This window comes from Schistocerca cancellata, chromosome 6 (genome assembly GCF_023864275.1).
Source record: "Schistocerca cancellata isolate TAMUIC-IGC-003103 chromosome 6, iqSchCanc2.1, whole genome shotgun sequence".
Lineage (NCBI taxonomy): Eukaryota > Metazoa > Arthropoda > Insecta > Orthoptera > Acrididae > Schistocerca > Schistocerca cancellata.
The window spans coordinates 348,947,107-348,960,920 of record NC_064631.1 but is presented as its reverse complement, the minus strand read 5'-3'; the positions used below and the strand labels follow the sequence as shown (position 1 = coordinate 348,960,920).

General features: G+C 41.6%; 1 protein-coding gene across 1 annotated transcript in view; it reads right to left on the bottom strand.

The window, feature by feature from the left end:
• Positions 1–13,539, bottom strand: part of LOC126190715 (trafficking protein particle complex subunit 13) — a 226,094-nt gene extending 212,555 nt beyond the window's left edge. Inside the window, exon 1 of the mRNA XM_049931188.1 lies at positions 13,182–13,539. Coding sequence (XP_049787145.1) covers positions 13,182–13,224 — 43 coding nt within the window. The 5' untranslated portion in view covers positions 13,225–13,539. The remainder of the gene's footprint in view (positions 1–13,181) is intronic.
• Positions 13,540–13,814: the final 275 nt, after the last annotated feature.

Sequence of the window (13,814 nt, the reverse complement as noted above, 5' to 3'; positions counted from 1 at the left end):
GTAGATCCCTCAGAGTGGTTGGTGGATCATGTCGTCCATAAAACAGCCCTTTTCAATCTATCCCAAGCATGTTTGACAAAGTTCATGGTTGGCGAACATGCTGGCCACTCCAGTCGAGCAATGTCGTTATGCTGAAGGAAGTCATTCACAAGATGTGCACAATCGGGGTGCGAATTGTCGTCCATGAAGATGAATGCTTTGCCAATATGCCGCCGATACGGTTGCACTATCGGTCAGAGGATGGCATTCATGTATCTTACAGCTGTTACAGCGTCTCCTATGATCAACAGCGGTGTACATTGGCCCCACATAATGCCACCCCAAAACAGCAGGTAACCTCCACCTTGCTGCACTCACTGGACAGTGTGTGTAAGGCATTCAGCCTGACCACGCTGCCTCCAAACACGTCTCCAACGATTGTCTGGTTGAAGGCATATGTGACACTCATCGGTGAAGAGAATGTAATGCCAATCCTGAGCAGTCCATTCAACATGCTGTTGGGCCCATCTGTACCGCGCTGGATCGTGTTGCGATTGCAAAGATGGACCTCACCATGGACGTCAGGAGTGAAGTTGCACATCATACAGCCTATTGCACACAGTTTGAGTTGTAACACGGCATCCTGTGGCTGCAAGAAAAGCATTATTCAACATGGAGGCATTGCTGTTGGGGTTCCTCCGAGCCACAATCCGCAGGTAGCGGTCATCCACTGCAGCAGTGGCCCTTAGGCAGCCTGAGGGAGGCATGTCATCATTAGCTCCTGTCTCTACTCCATGTCCGAACAACATCCCTTTGGTTCACTCCGAGACGCCTGGACACTTCCATTGTAGAGAGCCCTTCCTGGGGCAAAGTAACAATGCGGACATGATAGAACCGCGGTATTGACCGTCTAGGCGTGGTTGAACTACAGACAACACAAGCCGTGTACCTCCTTCTTGGTGGAATGACTTGAACTGATCGGCTGTCGAACCCCCTTTGCCTAATAGGCACTGCTCATGCATGGTTGTTTACATGTTTGGGCGGGTTTTGGGACACCTCTGAACAGTCAAAGGGACTGTATCAGTGATAAAATATCCACAGTCAACGTCTATCTTCAGGAGTTCTGGTAAACGGGGTAATGCAAAACTTTTTTTGACGTGTGTAAATTTCATCCCAGTTCATCTCTTGCAAACTATTTTCAACAAGATATGTTCTGGAGTCATTAATTATTCTCACTGATTTCTACTGAGAAGTACCTACAATGTCCGGAACTATCTCATTTATCCTAACTAGCTGTCCACCTTGGTCATAAAGAGCACTTAGTATGCAGTTATTTCCTTGCTTTGAGCTTCACAGAAGACATTATCTTTAGAGTTCTATTGTCTTTATCCGCTTGTGTTGGAAAGTTGATTGCTGAAATTCAATTGTAGGATATAAATAAGGTTTCCTATCAGAATCTTTTATAAAATCTACATTGATATCACCACAGACTAACTGCTTTCTACTGTCTGGCAGATGGCATAATACGGAATCCACATTCCTCATAAGCAGTTAAAAATTCCCCAGTGGGGATTGTACAGTTACAATTAAAAGTGAACTGTTTTCCAGTATCAATGCACAAGTACACACCTCTATGTGCTAATCACTACAAAAGCTCCTTGTCTCAATGTATTTGAGCTTTAATTTTGTCTTACTGTATGTAACAACTCCTCCTCTTCCCATATTAGTTCTACGTGAGTAAGACACTAGAGATCTTTTATATTTAACTTCTCTAACACTGTGGTTATGTGTGCTCATATAGGTACAGGATGCTCTAAATTTTCTAAACAGACAAGAAGCTTTTTTATTTTATTACTCAGTCAACTAATATTCTGATGACGTAAGGTAGTCTCCTTACTTTTCTGTGCATTCTTAAGCATTTCATGTGACTCTTCAGTTATTTTAATTTCTTCATACTAGGGTGCCTGAATGTTGATTCTCTTCAGTTATTTTAATTTCTTCATTCTAGGGTGCCTGAATGCTGATTCTAACTGAAGAAAGATATCATTGGGACACCAATAACCACAGAGCTCTCACATTATGTGATAGTGTCCCCCCCCCCCCCTCCCCCCCCCCCCCCCCCACACACACACATTTTCTGAAAGAAGCTCAGCCAACCCATCTTCCCCTCTTTGGTTCAGGTGTAGGCTTTGGCTAGTATATCCTCATCTCCCCAATTGTAGCAACAGGCACTGCACTCGAGTGATTTCATTTCTGGCAGCAGCAGTGCCTGCTCAACTCTGTGTTCACAAGGCTCACAGCAGTATAACACAGAGCTGGTCGCGATGCTGTGGGACCTCCACAAAAGTCATACCTGTGTGTGTAGTTGTTACTTTTATTTCATCGAAATTACATCTACTGCTGTAATTTCTGTCTTTAGCTACACTGTTCCCTGCTCCACCTTCCAAGATAACCTGATCCTCCTAGTCAAAATCTGTACAAAAATTCCTATGTCCTCTGTCAGCTGGATAAGACTAGCACTCTGCTTCACAATACTTATGACCAGGTTCCCTCCTCCTAATTTGTCCTGTACCAACTGGTCTACATCCTCTCATGGCTACTACCTAGCAGCAAGACTCTTCTTTATACCCTTTTCTGATAACAACCTACACTTAGTTTCTTTGCTAGAAGTGTGCTGAACTCAATTGTAACCTACACCTAGATGAGTCTCTTCCCCTCCTACTTCAGGTACCAAGTCAAATTTACCGGAGACAGAAAGGTCAAATGTACATGAAGTTGCAGAGCTGTTCCCCCTTTCACCCATTACTTGTTACCTTAACCGAGTTCCCACGATGTTTTTTTCCACCTTCAACCTATCTAGTTGAAATTCCGCACAATCTAATTCAGCCTGAAGGATACAAATCTTTTCCTTCTGTTTGATGATTCTCCATCTTTTCTGCAGAGCCTACAGTTCCGAGGGAGAGCCTTGTTACGTCCTCCATTCAGTTCTCCACTGCAGTTGCCCCAGTGAAATTCCAGCCCACAATCTACACCTACCAACTCTGCCTGACTACCCTGTGGCAACAACCACACTTATCACACATCACAACAACTTAAAAACACAGAAATCTAATTAAAACTATTAGCGCTTTCCAGTACCCCAAATTTTCATAATTTATGAGATGCAAAAATTAGGCTTACTGGAAAGCAATTCAGATGTACGATATAATGCGACAAGTTAATTTTTCCACTTAAAAAACATAACTCCAGCAAAATATCGCCTCCTAAGCACAATGCAATTTTATGTGATAATTTAAAAACAAAACCATTGATCCCAAGATCTTCAACAGCCCTGAGGTATAAAAAATGAATTTATACATAAAATATTCTTCACACAATCACTTTATCCTATGAAAAATGACTATTTTTAATCAGTAACACAAACACAGCTTTAGCCAGGCACCAGTGCTACCAATCCAAAAATCAAATGACAACCCCCCCCCCCCCCTCCCAATTTCACTCTAAAATCTTAGCTATTGTGACAGACTGATCTGTAGCATGTCCCAACATACATGTTATCCCGAACACCTGCGTTAGTTTGGAGAGCGACAATCTGATTGAGAGTTTGTGAAGCCAACAAATGTGATTGAGAAATAAAGGTTATGCCAAGAGACTGATCTGTAATGGATCTAAATGTCTACATTTGAGCTGCATTTAGTTTAAGGCACTTTTCACTATAACAGTGAAACTGGAAGGTAACTTCAGAAAACATTAATTTGCTACAGATATTTTCATGCATATTATGCACATACACATCTACTATTAAAACTGCAATGGAAGCCACTATGTAACTCATATGAACACATGGATCTGTCATCATCCCTACAAGAGAAACTGAAAGCATGGCGAAAGACTTACAAGGCTTCATGAAGGAATATTTTGTTGGTTGGGAATGACAATTCCTCTGGCTTCCAGGATTTAATTTTGATTACATTGTGGGGACAAAAACAGACACATAACTGGCTCCTAATGTGATTCACTAGAACCATTTGTAGATGGCAAAAAAAATACAAGGAAGTACTCTTTCACTAGAACAACACTACAGCAGTCGTAATGGTGACTACACATAATTTGATATCTGAACATGTTCCTCACCTACTTTGTTCTCCCGATTTGGTCTCGATAGACTTTTGAAAATTTGGTTCCACAGAAAGAAACGGCAGCACATTCTGTGAAATATCTGTTCAATAGTCACTGATGTCAGGTCACCTACAGAAGAAGTTATAGCACCCACAGCAGACGATGTTAGTTCACTTACAGCTGAAGCCAAGTGAACTGCAGAAGAGGACCCTACGCCTGCAACAGAGGACCCTACGCCTTCAACTGGAGACTTGGTACTGGCATCAGCAGACAGAGACTCTTTACTGGCAGCACTAAATCCAGCCTCATCAGTAGTAGCTGTAGTGGACATGACAATACAACCAAAGAAAAGATCTAAGAAGTACCTACAATCTGTAATAGTCAAGAATTTTCGGTGCCCCACCTCAAAACAGCAATAGATGGTACACAGAAGTATAAGTACAGCAGTTACCAGTATAACTGTTCTAGATGTTTTCATATTTCAGCTATAATACCTAGACTTTGAGATATAAATCTTTTGAACTTAAATTTTGAGTTAATGATGCCAATACTGACTGTATGTGTAACATGTAGCACTGCTGCAGGGATATATTGGGTCCTCATTTTAAGTGAAGTTATTGAAATATCTCTGAAACTACACATCAGATCAAAAATTTCATTTTGTTTGTCTCAGAGGGAGACATCCACAGATACCATACTCGAGCTGCCATCTCACCTCGTGCATGGGTGGTAGTGGGCTCATTTTAAAATTTTCAATGGGAACCGCCATTTTTTATTACAGATTACAACTCTACAGCAAAATCTACATACATGTTCTCTGAAACATTTTCTTTGTTCTGCCACAGATGACGCTATGATTGGAGCAAAGAAGTGAGTACACAATCGTAATTTGTGATGTACTACACAATGGCCCTTGAATATCCAATGGCACGTGCGACCACACCTCCATGCTGTGAGGGTAGGACAGGCCAGCATTTCACAACTTCTAAGTGGAAACCTCATTCACAACGTTATATTCCTCCAACATATTCGATGTGCCATTGTGACCATGTAGCAAACTACAGTGCATCATAAATGGCAGTAAACTGCTACTGGAGCTCACGTTTTGTGCACACATAGAACAGATAGTGGCTCTGAACATTACAATATTTACACAGTGTTTATTGCCTGCACACCGATCTCTCATTTGGAGAACACATGTGCAAGTGGACGATGACTGTTGGAATCACAGAAGAAAAAAAATTATATTATCCTGATTTACAGAGAATGTAGGAGAAATGTTGCGGCTGCTTTTGCCTTGAATGCCAAGCGTTTTCCAGAGAAAGTTCACTCTTGTTCATTTTTTTTACAAGGTTGTGCACACCTTTATATCTGATGCCAGCATCTAGACCAGCAAAAGGAAACGAAACAAACATGTTACAGGAGAAGATAATGAAATAACTGTACTAGTGGCAGTGCACCACAACACATGGATTAACGGCCAGCAAAAAACTTACACCACAATTCCGGTACGTTCATAGGTAGTATTGTCATACTACTACACCATCATAAGTATCACCAATACATCACTGTATCAAGAACTTCAAGGCACCGATTTCTATAACTGGGTAGTGTTTTGTGAGTGGGCATGTCAACAAATGCAAATGACCCCCATGTTCTTTGCCAAAGTACTATTTTCCAATGAGTCTACTTTCACAATGGTACTGTTAACAGGCATGCCATGCATTGCTAGAGTGTAGACACCCCCCCCCCCCCCCCCCAGTTATGGCAAGTTTACCATCAACGTCCTTGGTCAGTGTGGCATCACAGGGAACAAACTCATTGGTCCATGTTTTATCAACTGCACAGTGAATAGATGGAAATATCAAATGTTTTTGGAACAGAAAGTACTGGTACTACAGCAGGATGCTGCCCTGCATGTTCGAGAACATATGTGATTTCAGCATGATGGTTGCTCAGTGCATTACGCAGTTAAAGTATGGGACGTGTTAAACCTTGATTACATAGGCTGGTGGATCAGCTGAGGTGCCCCTATTAATTGGCCTGCTAGGCTACCGGATCGGATGTTGCCGGATTTCTTTCTGTGGGGACATTTAAAAGATAAGGTGTACCAGCAAGTGTCAACAGGCTGTGAGGGCATGGTTGACTGCATCAGAAATGCCTGTGATGACATGTCTCCAGATATGCTTCTATCCTGTGTACTGTTATTTTAAAAGGGATCACTAAGTGTACAGGAGCTGGTAGTACTACGTTTAAACACAAACTATAATAAGAAAAGTACAGTTTATTTGCCTCAAACCATGGCCACAGTGACGCATCAAGTAGTCCAAAGTTCAATATGTTTAGGAATACAATGTTGTGAAAGGGGTTTCCAATTAGAAGTTATGAAGTACTGGCCTGTCCTACCCTCACAGCATGGAAATTGGGTCCCACATGCCATTGGATATTCAAGGGTCACGGAGTAGCACGCCATAAATTACGACTGTGTACCCATTTCTATTCCTTCGGTGAAAGAGCAATCTACGGCAAAATGAAGAAAATGCTTCAGAGAAAACATCTGTAGATTCTGCCACAGAATCTGCAATAAAAAAAATAGTGGTTCCCACTGACAATTTCAAAGTTGTCCCTCACCATACATGCACATGGTGGTGTGGGGGGATCAAGTGTGGTATCACTGGATGACACGACTCTAGACAAACAAATTGGAATTAAAACCTTTTTTTTTATGCGATGTGTAGTTTTTGAGATATTTCAATGTCTTCATTTGAAATGAGCACACTGTAGACATAGGTATTGTTATTATTAGTCATTGCAATTTTGCTGGTCAGTTCTCTAGGAATGCTAAATATAAAAGGAGGTGTGAGGTTGTGTATTAAAAAATATTTTGAAGCTGCTGCATTAGAGTTACATGGGGACATGGGTGAAGTAGTAATAATAATATCAATATGCAGGTCACTTAACTGGAAATAAGACGCTTTCACTAATATTCAGTCTGTTGGAACAGGTCACTATAACTGCCTGTGAGGACTTCAGTATAAACACTGTGAATGGATCTGTACCAAAGCAGCTATTTCTTAGCATACTGCACAGCTTCAACACATTTCCCTCTTATAAATAGCCTCATAAGAATAACAAATAGAATGGAAAGTCTTTTTACATATTTTTAAATATGAACACTGCAGAAGTAGAAATTCTTAATACACATGTAGGGCTATAGTACCTAGATACGGCAGGCATTAAGTTTTCCTATAGGACTCTAAAAAGTCTCAGTTCTCAAATGAAAAAGGTATAAAGGCACCCTGTTTGTAGAATATCTGAAAACTTATAAGAAAATATATTGACAGGTAATTGCAAAGGCAAAACTGCTAAGAAAAGATAAGATAACAACGGTGCCAAGTGCCAAGCAATCGGAATGGAAAATTGTAAAAAAAAAAAAAAAGAAAAAAAAAAGGGATGGGGGTGGGGGAGACACAAGAACAGCAGGAGATTGCCCTTACAAATGTTGACAACATTAATTTTGGCACAAAAGACCTATCATCATGTTTGCAGAGAGAGAGAGAGAGAGAGAGAGAGAGAGAGAGAGAGTGTGTGTGTGTGTGAGAGAGAGAGAGAGAGAGAGAGAGAGAGAGAGAGAGAGAGAGAGAGAGAGAGAGAGAGAGAGAGTGAGTATGCAGTGGCACACTCTAGTGTAAGATTTTTATGTTCCTTAATATTTGTAAGTGGTGTTATAGATACTGAACTCCTTGAGGGCTGTTTTTGATATTAATATTGGAAGAGTTTGTTGTGGTTCGTTAGTGAGTCAGGGCCTACTTTGATGTTGGCAGTTATACACAACAGATCAGCTCTCAGGTTTGGAATTATTAGTGTTGTGTGCTGTTTATGTTTGGAGATTTAATTTTATGTTTTGTTTTTAGTTACTTATCAATGTGACAATGAAGTTCATGAGAAGGTCCTTGCTTGTTGCAATGGGGACAACATATTGAGCAAGATTAAATTCTTTCAGTTATTACCTTTAACTGCAAATGTGAGGTGTTAATGTTTGTGGAGAAGATATAAGACTGACCAAAGTTGCTGCACCTTGGACTAGTGACCAGTATATGAGGCTTTGTAGGTGGGACAACATATGGCATTCCATACAGACGAGTCCCCGGTTTGAGAAGTGTATGCTTGCTACTTGAGAGACTGTGTGATCGGCATATTGTGTTTACCATTACTGGATAACCGATTTGTGAACCTACTTACTTTGGTTGGTATATATGTTTTTGTGGTTTTACTTTTATTGTACATTTTGTTTTTAATTTCCTTTAAGGGATACAAAAATGTTAATTTATTTAGTTATCTTTGGAAAGCATAAACAAAACTGCCTATGAGTAAAGACAGACAGACAGTGGTAAACATAATTCTGCTCTTTTAAATTGTTTAAAGTGATCGCAAATGAAATTTTAATATTTAACTGCATTCTTGTCAACTGAAAAGGCATGCTTGGATCAGATGATGTTCAGTTTATTCATGGCATTACAACATTTTTCCCTGTGTCAGTCAGCTGAGCCTTAATTGTTGGTTCATTTAGCTTTGTTACAACCAAGCGTGCTCCATTAAGCTCTGTTTAGCATTCAGATTTCTTTTTAACATGACAACAATGTTTCTCCAACAGTAATCCTGGTGGATCTAATGAATGTAATAATTCTACAGAATGAGGTAATGGCAGAAGTGAAATTGCGAGAATGGGTCATGAGTCACATTTGGATATCTGAGTTGGGAGAGCGCTTTTCTGCAAAAGGAAAAGGCCTTAAGATTGAGTCTCACTCCAGCACATAATTTTAACTGGCCAGGAAGTTTCATTCTACAGTATGTTTGTCGTTTCAAAACGTCAACTTGTACGATGGGCAGAGATAACTGACTACCGCAATGGTCACAGTTACTATCTATGACAATACTGTATACAGATAAGGGCATTAAAACAAAATTGCATTTGTAATAAGGTTATATGAAAAGAAGCCCTCTCATTCACGATTCACAACTTAGGTTCATAAAATATAGACATGAAGCTGGGCAACCATGATACCATTGTGTTTGTAACAGTTAAAAATCTCTTATGTTACAGCTTTCCGCAAATACTAAGTTTTAGCACAAAATTGGTATGCAAGGTCAGAAACCGGTTAAGAAACCTTTCTAACGATGTCTCATTCACTCATGTGTGGTTAGTATATAGTGAGAAAAAGGGCTGCTGACTTGAAAAATAATATAAATCATAAGCTGGAAGTACTGAGAATAAGAGGGATAGAAAACGTGGTTTGTAAAATAGATCACATGGAACTCGCATCAACTCACTCAATATCTGATGCAAAGAAAGTCAAATCAGATGTAGCACATGGTGGTGTGTTAGGCCACCTTCTTTCTGCTATTTGTACAAATGACATACAATCCACAGAAAATGTAGCTATGATCATATTTTTTGCAGATGACACTAGTGTAATAGTGAGTAATGTTAAGGAATCTCTGTCTACAGCAACTGATCAATTCCGCAAGTCCATAAATTCATAGTTCAATGCCAACAGGCTGACCCTCAGTGTGAAGAAAAATTACACTCAGTTTGGAAAATGAATCAGAACCAAGATATCCAACTGGTACTGGGTGGTCGATCAAGACTTAAACTAGAATCTCTCTCATCAATTTGTCAGGATTTGCTCCAAGCATCATTTCGGAAGCTTCTCAGAAGGTGCTAGAATCGCTTATGTTGGCTACTTCCAGTCGCTTGTACACTCCTGGAAATTGAAATAAGAACACCGTGAATTCATTGTCCCAGGAAGGGGAAACTTTATTGACACATTCCTGGGGTCAGATACATCACATGATCACACTGACAGAACCACAGGCACATAGACACAGGCAACAGAGCATGCACAATGTCGGCACTAGTACAGTGTATATCCACCTTTCGCAGCAATGCAGGCTGCTATTCTCCCATGGAGACGATCGTAGAGATGCTGGATGTAGTCCTGTGGAACGGCTTGCCATGCCATTTCCACCTGGCGCCTCAGTTGGACCAGCGTTTGTGCTGGACGTGCAGACCGCGTGGGACGACGCTTCATCCAGTCCCAAACATGCTCAATGGGGGACAGATCCGGAGATCTTGCTGGCCAGGGTAGTTGACTTACACCTTCTAGAGCACGTTGGGTGGCACGGGATACATGCGGACGTGCACTGTCCTGTTGGAACAGCAAGTTCCCTTGCCGGTCTAGGAATGGTAGAACGATGGGTTCGATGACGGTTTGGATGTACCGTGGACTATTCAGTATCCCCTCGACGATCACCAGTGGTGTACGGCCAGTGTAGGAGATCGCTCCCCACACCATGATGCCGGGTGTTGGCCCTGTGTGCCTCGGTCGTATGCAGTCCTGATTGTGGCGCTCACCTGCACGGCGCCAAACACGCATACGACCATCATTGGCACCAAGGCAGAAGCGACTCTCATCGCTGAAGACGACAAGTCTCCATTCGTCCCTCCATTCACGCCTGCCGCGACACCACTGGAGGCGGGCTGCACGATGTTGGGGCGTGAGCGGAAGACGGCCTAACGGTGTGCGGGACCGTAGCCCAGCTTCATGGAGACGGTTGCGAATGGTCCTCGCGGATACCCCAGGAGCAACAGTGTCCCTAATTTGCTGGGAAGTGGCGGTGCGGTCCCCTACGGCACTGCGTAGGATCCTACGGTCTTGGCGTGCATCCGTGGGTCGCTGCGGTCCGGTCCCAGGTCAACGGGCACGTGCACCTTCCGCCGACCACTGGCGACAACATCGATGTACTGTGGAGACCTCACGCCCCACGTGTTGAGCAATTCGGCGGTACATCCACCCGGCCTCCCGCATGCCCACTATACGCCCTCGCTCAAAGTCCGTCAACTGCACATACGGTTCACGTCCACGCTGTCGCGGCATGCTACCAGTGTTAAAGACTGCGATGGAGCTCCGTATGCCACGGCAAACTGGCTGACACTGACGGCAGCGGTGCACAAATGCTGCGCAGCTAGCGCCATTCGACGGCCAACACCGCGGTTCCTGGTGTGTCCGCTGTGCCGTGCGTGTGATCATTGCTTGTACAGCCCTCTCGCTGTGTCCGGAGCAAGTATGGTGGGTCTGACACACCGGTGTCAATGTGTTCTTTTTTCCATTTCCAGGAGTGTATATTATGAAATAGTTTTTTGGGTTAAAACTAATAGTGAAATAGATGAATTACCTGAAAGGGCTATTCAAATTTTGTAACAAAGCTCTACAAGCAAGCCCCTGCTGTAACCGGGTCAACGGAAGCATTCAATTCTATCTGTCTGCTTTGACTCATGACGTAAGGGTGTTGGGTGTTGTTGTGTGTGACGTCATTACGGTGCGGACTTTGAGTAGGTTGTGTTTGTAGATGTCGTCATGTTGTGTTTGATGGTGCCATCTCAACATTTGTTGGTGGTAAGTAAAATTTCCCCCCCCCCCCCCCCCCCCCCCCCCCGAGTTGTAATGTTTTGTGTACTGAATGTGTGTTAATTTACGTAGGGATGTTAGACTTTTGGATTTTTGAGGTGTTGTGGTTTTGGTTTGTTTTTCATAGTTGTAGGTGGTGGTTTTTTCATATCAACAGTCATGATTGACCTATATAGGTCAACTGAAACGACCGATCCCAATTTCCGTAGTTTTATATATAGGTATTGGTGTTTTGGTATCGTCAGCTGTGGTCAAGGAAAATGTCTGATTCCAATTTTTATAGTGTTTGCTGTAGGCATTGGTGTTTTTGTTTCGTCAGCTACAATTTACCTACATGCGTAAAGGGAAGTGTCCGATTCCTGTAGAATTTTATTTTTTTATTTATTTATTTATTTTTTAATTTTTTTGTTCGCCATTTTGTGTGATTTGGGATTGTGGTGTGTGTGTGTTTTTTTTACTGTTGTATTCAGCTTGCCCCCTCCTTAAAACCCCCATTAGTTTGATTGTATTTTTGGAGGGAAATGTTACTGTCTTATTTATACATATTTTCGTGTTTCTTGCCGTAGTGACATTACAGGCGCCACATTGGAGATGCTTAGAAGAGCCATTTCCTCCATATTGATGACGTCATGTGTCAAAGCTGACAGGTGGAATCAGACACTTCCATAATCCCCTGTAACCTCCCTATACATATACAAATGTTTATGAGAAGGGCTAAATATGGCGACCTGCAAACTAATAGCCATTACTATAGCTATGGAAGGGTAGACCAAAGATCAACATGTAAGCCACTATTTAGGAAACATGAAATGCTACAATTTCCATGTATTTATATACTAGAAAGTATAAGTATTACAAAAGAAAATTAAACAGCAGCAATGCAACACATCTCCACAGTGTATGGTGCCAGCTGCAAGACAAGCTGTGATGGATATAATCTGGGTGTTTGCATGTATGTACCCTTCAGAAGTGTAATAAAATTTGTTATTTTTTCAGAAGTGTAACATAACACTTTCATGGTCTAGATATATCACTGAATATACTTTTGTGTAATATGTTAGCTCGTTGTAGACTAGTTACATGTAATCTACTTTCCTAATTATATACAAAACGAAGTCGTTAAGGCAGTGTTAAAGAACTGGTGTCGCTTGTGGAAGGAGGGAGGTCTTCGTCTGGCCGAAATTCGCGATCAAGATTTTTGCCAACTTGCTAACGTGAATGTTAGGACGGTTCCTATGATAAGGTTATGTCAGATCTCCTGCCCTATCTTCACCTACTATCCTACTTGGTATACATATATTATTACTTCTGGTATTTAACTGTCCTATACTGTTGTGCTGAATTGTCGTCGGGTGAATATAAACACACAAATTATCCTCAAACGAGTGACTTCCATCATAACGCAGTATTTTGCAGTGTGACAAAACTAACTTACTCCCTGACAATACAGAATGCAAAAAGCGAAACGTGTTAAGATTATGATGGAAGCTTACGGCATTTAAAAAGAAAACAATCAAACGATGCATAAAATTTTCACATATCCTACATCACCGTAAGCAAATTATACGGATACTCGTATTATTCTGTTAACAATCCATAAAACCCATCCGTTACCTTTCAAAGCAAGAATGTGCTCGTTTCTTTCCTTGCCTTCCATCTTTCCACAATCCAATGGCGTTGGGAACACCACTCGTTGCAAAACACTGAAATAAACTAGTTTCTTATATGATGCCCAAATGACAACGTAAGCTTTTCTTCATTTTCAGAGTAGAATTTTGTACGCAGGTAATCTGTATACGACTGAAATCATAGTATATATGTGCCTCTAGGAAACTTTCATAAAAGCGTTGACTTTGCAAGAGGCTTAGCGACGCACTACAGACTCAATTCCGAATACACTGCATCAACAACATAATGTCAACAGACATGCTGCTCTGACACATTCACATTCACCAGCAGTCGCAAAGTGACAATCAAAAACAAGGTAGCAACGCGTGATTCTCGCATCTCTAAATAAGTTTTTATGTGTTATAGTTTAAAGATATTTTCTAGTAATGAAAAACAGCAGACCCAAAATATTGAAACGTTCGTTGACGATAACTTTCCGCGACTTTTTTTCCCCCAGCGTCTTAATGTTTTACCAATTCACCAAGTTGTGTCAACCGACCGGATTGTCGTCTGCTTATCGTTGGCACAGGCGTCTAAAGCTAGCGAAATGAGGGATGCTCAACTACCGGACCTACCGAT